Below are 9,443 nucleotides of genomic sequence, written 5' to 3'. Positions count from 1 at the left end.
AATCTGATTTAAACAAAGATTTTCTTGACACAAATTATCGGCAATGACACCACAAATTTTTTGTGGGTCTGTAGTGCAACCCAAGTATACCAGTGATAACGACAATCTTTACCGTTGTCTTTGAACCAACTTTCGTACCAAATCGACCCTTTTGAAGCTTGAAACATGTTTAATCCTCCCTTTTTATCTAAGTTTATGAATAAGTCTAGCTTAAGCTTTACATACAAGTTTTCATCATTAATTCCTCAAATTTGTAGGCAATTTGCGTGCGTTGGAGAAGTATTGTAATTACACAGAGTGGGAGCCAAGGAAAAGATACAAAAGCAGGAGTCTGAAGGAGCAGGGAAGGAATCTCGCGCCTGGGCGCCCTAGAAGAAGGGGGCTGGGGGTTGGGCGTAACATTTTGCGCAAGCCTCGCGCTCGGGCGCCACAGGGAGGGCGCCAGGCGCCATTTTATGCGAGAAGCTCGCGCCCGGGCGCGACAGAGAGGGCGCCGGGCGCAACTTTATGCGCGAGTTTCGCGCCTAGGCGCCCCTGAGGAGGGGGGCTGGGCGCGACTTTTGCTGACCTGGAACCCTAGACCAATTTAAAGCATTCTTGAACTGAGGGTGCTATCTTCTTGGCGGCTGAAGCTTGGAAGACCATTCTTGGACCTCTGGGAGCTGGTTTTGAGCAGTGGGAACTCTCATTTCTTCCTCCTTGGATCCCCATCTCTTCCATTTTCTCCATTTTAAGCTCAAGCTCTCCATGACTATGGAGATCTAACTCTATTTTGTTGGGGAATGATGTAATTACGAAACTTCTGTGTAAATGCACTTGTGTTCAATGAATTGATGCTTCTTTCATCTATTGTGAGTGTTTAATTCCTTCTCTTAACGCTTGTTGTGACTTGATCAACCATAACATGAATTATAGGTTTACTTGATATTGGGAAATATTAATTGAACTTTGAACTGGAATAAACACCTAAAGGGAAGTGTGTCTAGGGATAGAGCTTGACCCTTTAGTTGTCTTAAACCACTTTTCTTAATGCAGATGAACTTTCTAAGTTACCAAGGGATTGGAACGTAACAAGTGAGTTTAGGCTCTCTTTACAAAGGGATTGGGTTTGAGTATTGTAGATAGGTTTACTTGAGCAATTAGTTGAAGAAGTAGTAATGTGCATTTGCATGAGAGTGTAGTAATTCAGTCATTCTCCAACATCTCTAATCCATATTGTATCATCTTTCATTAATCCATTTTCAAGTGTTTTGTCTCCAAGAAGTTCAATTTATAACGTATAGATTAAGTTAAGATTAATTGCACAAAAACTCAAATTATGAAACATTTTTTAGTCTAAGTTAGTTTGAAATTACACGATTGGAAGGTGACACGAGTCTCTTGGGAAATGACATCCGGTCTTACCGGTTTTATTACTTAGAATGATTTGGTACACTTGCCAGAGTCTTAACAAGTTTTTGGCGCCGTTGCCGGGGACTCGTGGTTAACACTATACTTTTGTGTGATTCTTAACCAACTTAGGCTTTATTCTTATATTCTTATATTCTTGATACTGTGAATAAATTTTGCTTTTATTGTTCTTAAAGCTGACCTGGTGCTCTAGTATTGTGTCTTTAGTGGATGCAGGGAAAAATTTGTACTAGAAGCACACTATCATCTGAACCTCTTCTTTCAGATCCTGAAGTTGAAAAGACAACAAGAAGAAACAATAGCCGAAGAAGAAGAGAAATTTCTCCCACACCTGTAATCTCTGAGCGACCAAACTCTCCCATAGCTAATCAGGAAATGGGGGATATGGCTGACAACATGAATGATAACGGTGATAGACAAGCAAGGCGCACCTTGGAAGACTACTCTACTTTCGTAGGGCCCCTCCACTTTAATAGCATTGCTCGACCACGGGTAAATGCCATGAACATGGAAATGAAGCCTGCTCTCATCCATCTGGTGCAGAGTAATCAGTTCAATGGCCTATCACACGAGAATCCGTATAATCATTTGGCAACTTTCTTGGAAATTTGCAACACTATAAAGATCCATCAAGTGCCAGATGAAGCAATAAGGCTCAGCTTGTTTCCATTCTCCTTGGGAGGTAATGCTAAGATGTGGCTAAACTCTTTCCCTGAAAATAGTTTTACTGCTTGGGAGGATGTAGTGGCAAAATTCCTCAACAAATTCTTTCCACAGTCCAAGGTTAACAAAGGGAAACAGGAGATTTCGTCTTTTCAGCAGGATAGTAATGAGACTTTGAGTCAAGCCTGGGATAGATTCAAAGGGCTATTGAGAAAGACACCCACTCATGGGTTTGATGAGCCTACCGTTCTCAATATGTTTTTGGGAGGATTGATATCCCAAACCAAATTGATGTTGGATGCCTCAGTTGGAGGAAATATTCGATGGAAGACACCAGAAGAAGCCCATGAGCTAATAGAAAACATGGCTGCCAATGACAGTGAATTGCAGAATGAAAGGGCTCAACAAAAAGGTGTTTTTCAACTACAATCTCAAGACGCCTTATTAGCTCAAAACAAGATAATGACCCAACAGCTTGAAGCTCTCATGAACAAACTCTCTCAGTTACCAAAAGAGCTCCAGAATGTGTCACAAACCCAACATCAAGGGTGTGAATTGTGTGGCGGGGAACATACAAATGGTCATTGTGCTATGCAGGTCAATACCCAAGAAGATGTGAACTATATGGGTAATCAGAACCGGCAAAATCACTGTAACCAAGGATAGAGACCGCCCAAGCATGGGCCAAGGACAAGCTGGTCCCTCAAACAGACCACCACAACAACAATACCAACCACACCCTTCTCTATCAGACAGGACCTCTAAATTGGAGGACACTCTTCAACAATTCATGCAAGTGTCCATCTCCAACCACAAAAGTACCGAAGCCTCCATCAGAAATTTAGAAATTCAAGTTGGACAACTGGCCAAGAAGCTAGAAGAAAAGTCTGAAAAGAATTTTGGAGCCAACACAGAGGCTAACCCAAAGGAAGAATGCAAGGTAATCACCACAAGAAGTGGTAAGTTGCTAGTGAGTGGAGAGAAAAAGAACTTAGAAGAGAGTGATGAAAGAAAAGATGAAAATGAGACAAAATTTGAGAATGAAAGAGAAGAAAAGAATGAGGGAAAAGAAAAAGAAGATAGTGTCAGTGGAGAGAAAGAAAAAGATGAAGAGGATGTGAGAAGAAAAAGAAAAGAAAAAGAAGTTGAGAAAAAGAAGTTGAGAAGCCTCTTCCCTATCCACAAATATACTCAAGAAAGGAGAAGGAGAAGCAGTTTGGGCGGTTCATGGATATCTTCAAGCAATTAGAGATAAAAATACCTTTCTCAGAAGCACTACAACAAATGTCGGCCTATGCAAAATTCATGAAGGAACTCCTCACTAAAAAGAGAAAATACATTGAGGAAGAGACCATTGAAGTACAAGGCAACTGTAGTGCCATTATCCAGAAGCTCCTCCCTCCTAGATTCAAGGATCCTGGTAGCTTCAACATTCCCTGCACTATAGGTAAGCTAGCTATTGGGAAAGCGTTGATTGACTTGGGTGCAAGCATCAATTTGATGCCTTTCTCTTTATTTGAGAGAATTGGAGAGCTTGAACTCAAACCTACTCAGATGAGCCTACAATTGGCGGACAGATCCATCAAGTATCCACTTGGCGTGGTGGAAGATGTTCTTGTACAAGTAGATAAATTTGTGTTTCCAGTGGATTTCGTTATCATGGAAATGGAGGCGGATGTGGAGGTACCACTTATTCTTGGAAGGCCATTCATGAAGACGGCAAGAGTACTCATCGACGTTGATGATGGTAAGCTCAAGGTGAGGGTGCAAGATGAAGAGGTAAACTTCAATGTTTTTGAAGCAATGTCCCACCCCACTGATGAGGGAGCTTGTTTTCAAGTTGATGTGCTTGACGAAGCCTGCATAGATGTGGAAAAGGAAATACATGTGTCATCCCCACTTATAAAGACTCTCATAGATGCACGTGAGTCTCTCAATGAAGAAGAAGAGAGAATGATTGAAGAGCGTTTAATATATTTGGATGTGCTGAAGGAGATTCCATCTCATGAGGTGAAGATCGAAGATATGAAGACTGATGTCATGGTGGAAGAGAAGAAATTAGAACTAAAAATATTACCCTCTCACTTAAAGTATGTTTTTCTAGAAGAGGGCAGCAACAAACCTGTGATTATCAGCAACTCCTTATCATCTGCTGAAGAGAAGAAGTTGATTGAAGTTTTAAAAAGAAACAAAGGACCTGTAGGATGGTCTATTTCTGATTTAAAAGGGATAAGTCCAACTTATTGCATGCACCGCATTTTCATGGAAGATGACTTTAAACCAGCAACTCAACCTCAAAGAAGGATAAATCCAGTCATGAAAGAGGAGGTGAGAAAAGAGGTTCTCAAGCTTCTTGAGGCAGGGATCATTTATCCTATCTCTGATAACACTTGGGTGAGTCCTGTGCAAGTGGTGCCCAAGAAGGGTGGTATGACAGTTATATATAATGAGAAGAATGAGCTTATACCTACACGAACTGTCACCGGTTGGAGAATGTGCATTGACTACCGGAAGCTAAATAAGGCCACTAGAAAAGACCATTTTCCGCTCCCCTTCATGGATCAAATGCTAGAGAGATTAGCAGGGCAAGCCTTCTATTGCTTCTTGGATGGGTATTCTGGTTATAATCAGATAGTTGTAGATCCAAAAGATCAAGAAAAGACCGCATTCACATGCCCCTTCGGTATATTCGCCTATAGAAAGATGCCCTTTGGGCTTTGTAGTGCCCCAGCCACTTTTCAAAGATGTATGCAAGCTATATTCTCCGATCTTGTGGAGAAATGTATAGAAGTCTTCATGGACGACTTCTCAGTGTTTGGAAGCTCATTTGATCTATGTTTGGAAAATTTGGAAATAGTGTTGAAGAGATGCATCCAAACCAACCTCATTCTTAATTGGGAGAAATGTCACTTCATGGTAACGGAAGGTATTGTCTTGGGACATAAAATTTCATCCAAAGGAATTGAAGTGGATAGAGCTAAAGTTGAGGTTATTGAAAAGCTTCCACCGCCGACCAATGTAAAGGGAATTTGAAGTTTTCTTGTGCATGCTGGCTTTTACAGAAGATTCATTCAGGATTTTTCCAAGATTGCTAAGCCTTTAAGCAACCTCCTTGTAAAGGATACACCGTTTGAAATGAATGACGAATGTTTGAAGGCTTTTGATATTCTGAAGACCAAGCTGATCTCCGCTCCGGTGATTATAGCCCCTGATTGGAATAAAGACTTTGAACTAATGTGTGATGCAAGTGACTATGCTATAGGTGTAGTCCTTGGGCAAAGAAGAGAGAAAGTGTTCCACACAATCTACTATGCAAGCAAAGTCTTGAATGGAGCCCAACTAAATTATGCAACCACAGAAAAGGAGTTTCTTGCTATAGTGTATGCTTTGGAGAAATTTAGGCCCTATCTCATTGGGTCTAAGGTTATTATATACACTGATCATGCTGGCATCAAATACTTGCTAACCAAACCTGATTCCAAACCGTGCTTGATCTGATGGGTGCTCTTGCTACAAGAATTTGATGTGCAGATTCATGACAAGAAAGGTAGTGAGAATGTCATTGCTGATCATCTATCCCGGCTCATCAATGATGAAGTCACAAGCAAAGAAGAAGAGACCCGGGAATCTTTTTCAGATGAGACTCTCTTGCACATTCAACACAGACCATGGTTTGCTGACATGGCAAATTTCAAGGCAGCAGGAGTTATCCCAGAAGACTTATCTTGGAGTCAGAAAAAGAAGTTTTTTTATGATGCAAAACAATTTATCTGGGATGACCCTTTCCTGTTCAAGATTGGGGTTGACAACCTATTGAGGCGTTGTGTAACTAATGAAGAAGTAGCAAGAATCCTTTGGCATTGTCATAACTCACCATATGGGGGACACTTTAATGGAGAAAGAACAGCTGCAAAAGTCCTTCAATCTGGTTTCTACTGGCCCACTTTGTTCAAGGATGCGCACAATCATGCCAAAAGCTGTGATAAATGTCAGAGGACTGGGAGCATCTCAAGAAGGCATGAAATGCCACTCCAAGCCATATTGGAGGTTGAAGTCTTTGACTACTGGGGCATAGACTTTGTTGGCCCCCTTCCTCCATCTTTCAACAATGAGTATATTTTGGTGGCTGTTGATTATGTGAGTAAGTGGGTGGAAGCAGCAGCATGCCAGAAAAATGACGCTAAAACTGTCATTAAATTCCTGAAAGGGAATATTTTCTCGAGGTTTGGGGTGCCTAGAATTCTTATTAGCGATGGAGGATCTCATTTATGCAACTCCCAGCTAGAAAAGATACTAAATCACTATGAAGTGAGGCACAAAGTCGCATCCCCATACCATCCTCAGACCAATGGCCAAGCCGAGGTTTCAAACAGAGAAATTAAGAGGATTCTTGAGAAAACAGTTTCTTCTTCAAGAAAAGACTGGTCAATAAAGTTAGATGATGCCTTATGGGCCAACAGAACAACATTGAAGACACCTGTGGGAATGACTCCATTCCAACTAGTCTATGGAAAAGCCTGTCATCTGCCAGTGGAGATGGAACATAAAGCTTATTGGGCTCTAAAGTTTCTAAACTTTGATCTTGCCTTGTCTACAGAGAAAAGGAAGCTGCAACTGCAAGAGTTGGAAGAAATAAGACTAACAGCTTATAAAAACTCCAAGAATTACAAGGAAAAGGTCAAGAGGTATCATGATAAGATGCTGCTAAATAGACAATTTCCACCTGGCCAACAAGTCTTACTCTTCAATTCTAGATTCAAAATTTTTCAAGGCAAGTTGAAGTCAAAGTGGTCTGGACCTTTCACCATAAAGGAGGTAAAGCCTCATGGAGCCATCGAATTGGTTGACCCTGTATCCGATGATCCAAAGAGAAGTTGGGTGGTAAATGGACAACGGTTGAAACATTACTTGGGTGGTGAGATTCAGCGTCTCACCATAATTATTCATCTCTCTGATCCTTGAGCATCAATGTGTCAAGCTAATGACGTTAAACAAGCACTTACTGGGAGGCAACCCAGCTTTCTAACCTTTCCTCAGTGTTATTTTGTTGTTTGAGTGTGATTTTGAACATCTTAATTATGCTTCAGAATTTGTTAGTAATTTGGATATTTTGAGGCTTGTTATTTTATGGCAGCTTGTTTTGGAGAATTTTGAAAGCTTTTGAAATTGTGCACCTAAAGTTTCATTCTTGGAGTGAATTTCACTTTTTGGGGAGTTGAGCAAATTTGTTTAGTGAAAACAATGTGTTTTGGGATGGTTGGTGAGCCAACAAATGGAAAAATCAGAAAATCTTATAGTGAGTTGTGAAATTCTGTACTCTGCTGAAATCTGCATAATTCACGCCCAGCCCCCCCATGACCAGGCACGCTCAAGTGCGAGCTAGCACAACTTTGTGCTGGGCTGCGCCTGGCGCCCTCCACCAAGGGGCGCCCGGCGCGAAATGTGCAGGCCCAAATCAGACTAGGTTTTTAGTGCACAGTGGTCCGAGTCTCCCATTTTCTAACCCTAATTTAGCACCTCATTCCCAACCGTTTCTCTCTCTCTCTCGTGTCTCTCCTCTCAAAGCCATCAAAGCCACCGTAACCCTTCGTCACAACCCCTTTCACCGCCACTGCACACGCACCATCACTCTCTCCGTTTTAATCTCTCTCACTCTCGATCCATTTTAACTCCACTAAACCCAGCCACTAAAACGTAGCATTTACCCCTCACACTCACTCATTCGCATCACCAAATCAAATCTTATCTGGGCACTCACGGCCAAGCTCTCAACTCACCAAAGAATCCCAATTTCAATATCAAATCTGCTTCTCTAAATCAAGTAGGTTTTAATTTCTGTTTTATTGCTTTGTAGTTCTGATTTGTGATTTGAATTAGAGTAGGATTACTTAATTGAACTGCTTGAGTGCTTGGTTGATCATTGAAGAGTGGACGAAAACCACAAAACTCAGAGTCTGCAATCTGCAGAACTCGCGCCAGGCGCCCTCTGCAGGGTAGCGCCCGGGCGCGACTGGCGCGACTGGCTCGGCCAGATTTTTTGCCTGTGTTGTGTTCTTCTACTGTTTCCAAATTCTGCTGTTTTGCTCTTCTTTTGATTGTTTGTGCTTGATTGTCCTACTTGGTTCAGTACCATTTTAAGCCTTGACTGAACATCCTTTTGCACAAATGTTAAAATTCACAATTATTATGTGTTGTTCCCAATTAAAAACACAATTCTTGTATGTTTGTGCAGAAATGGCCTCTGCCTCAGGATCCAAGAGGATCAAAACCATAGCAGCTAATACCAAAAAGGGGCAAGCAGGGAAGAAAAAGATGTCTCAACCTACTTTTCTTTCCAAGAAACATCAGAAAAATTTTGAGGCATCTCAAAACAGACGACTGCTTATGGAAAGAGTGGTTGAACAATTACCTCTGGAGGCACCACAATTTGCAGAAGAGGTGTGGCGCCGGCATTGGAGCATACTCATCAATTTTCTTGCTCCGGCTAATATTGCGGTAGTCCGTGAATTCTATGAAAATGACCGCATTTATTCTGATGAAGCAGAGCCATTTATGAGTTATGTGAGAGGGAGGCAGGTATCGTTCAATGCAGATGCGATCAACGCTTTCCTCAACATTCAGTGGCCAGGGGGCGATATTCAATGTCAGTATTCTGAATCCCTCAACAATGAATTTGAGGAAGTTGACTTCCAGGAGGTTGAGAGGACTGTATGCCTTCCAAGAGGTCATTTTCATAGAAACAGACAAGGACAACCACTGCACATCAAGCGTTCCTTTCTAACACCTCTCTCCAAATACTGGGTGGCATTCATCCATGCCAATATATCTCCATGCTCCCATGTTTCTGACCTCAATGTGAGTAGGGCCATCCTCCTTTTCTTCATACTGTAGGGCCAACCAATTAATGTGGGCCAAATTATAGCACATGAGATCAATGATTGTGCCCATACTGCACTGACCAATACTCCACTAGGGCACCCATCTCTGATTACGCACCTATGTGAGCTTGCTGGGGTTAACACTTCCACTCCACCATTTGAGAGACCGCGGAAAACAATCAATCGGTCATATTATCTACAATACTGTTTGATTGATGAGGAGGGTCAACATATTCCTACACCCCAGCCGCCGCGACCGCATAGGAGTAACCATCCTGACCCACCTGCCCAGCCTGATCAACCTGGCCCACAAGATCCTTACCAAATGTTTGATATGAGGATGGCCTTGCTCACGCGGACATGATGCGTCATGTATACGCATCCTCTCACCCAGGCTTCATGACTCTAGAGGAGTATGCTGCTAGAGTAGCTTAGCCTGGGGACCAGACCCACTATAGCGGAGGTGGTGGAGCATCCGGAAAATGGAAATGA

At 42.1% G+C, this 9,443-nt stretch overlaps 1 protein-coding gene and 1 pseudogene across 2 annotated transcripts; both read left to right on the top strand.

Moving 5' to 3' along the window:
* Positions 1-3,558: 3,558 nt before the first annotated feature.
* On the top strand, positions 3,559-7,035 carry LOC148198281 (uncharacterized). 2 transcript variants are annotated; one of them, XM_088115270.1, is made up of 2 exons: positions 3,559-3,993; positions 6,547-7,035. In XM_088115270.1, the coding sequence occupies exons 1-2, from the start codon at positions 3,574-3,576 to the stop codon at positions 7,033-7,035; spliced, it is 909 nt and encodes a 302-aa protein (XP_087971396.1). In that variant the 5' UTR covers positions 3,559-3,573. The 2 variants fall into 2 exon arrangements, with proteins under 2 accessions (XP_087971396.1, XP_087971395.1); XM_088115269.1 differs by having other exon boundaries at positions 3,613-4,039; positions 6,578-7,035.
* Positions 7,036-8,307: 1,272 nt separating this feature from the next.
* Positions 8,308-9,443, top strand: LOC148198280 (uncharacterized; annotated as a pseudogene).

The sequence above is a fragment of the Vigna umbellata genome, chromosome 5 (assembly GCF_029865625.1).
Source record: "Vigna umbellata cultivar VRB3 chromosome 5, Vumbellata_1.0, whole genome shotgun sequence".
In the NCBI taxonomy this organism is placed as follows: Eukaryota; Viridiplantae; Streptophyta; class Magnoliopsida; order Fabales; family Fabaceae; genus Vigna; species Vigna umbellata.
Note: the sequence above shows the minus strand (reverse complement) of the source record. Positions and strands in the feature narration are given on the sequence as shown.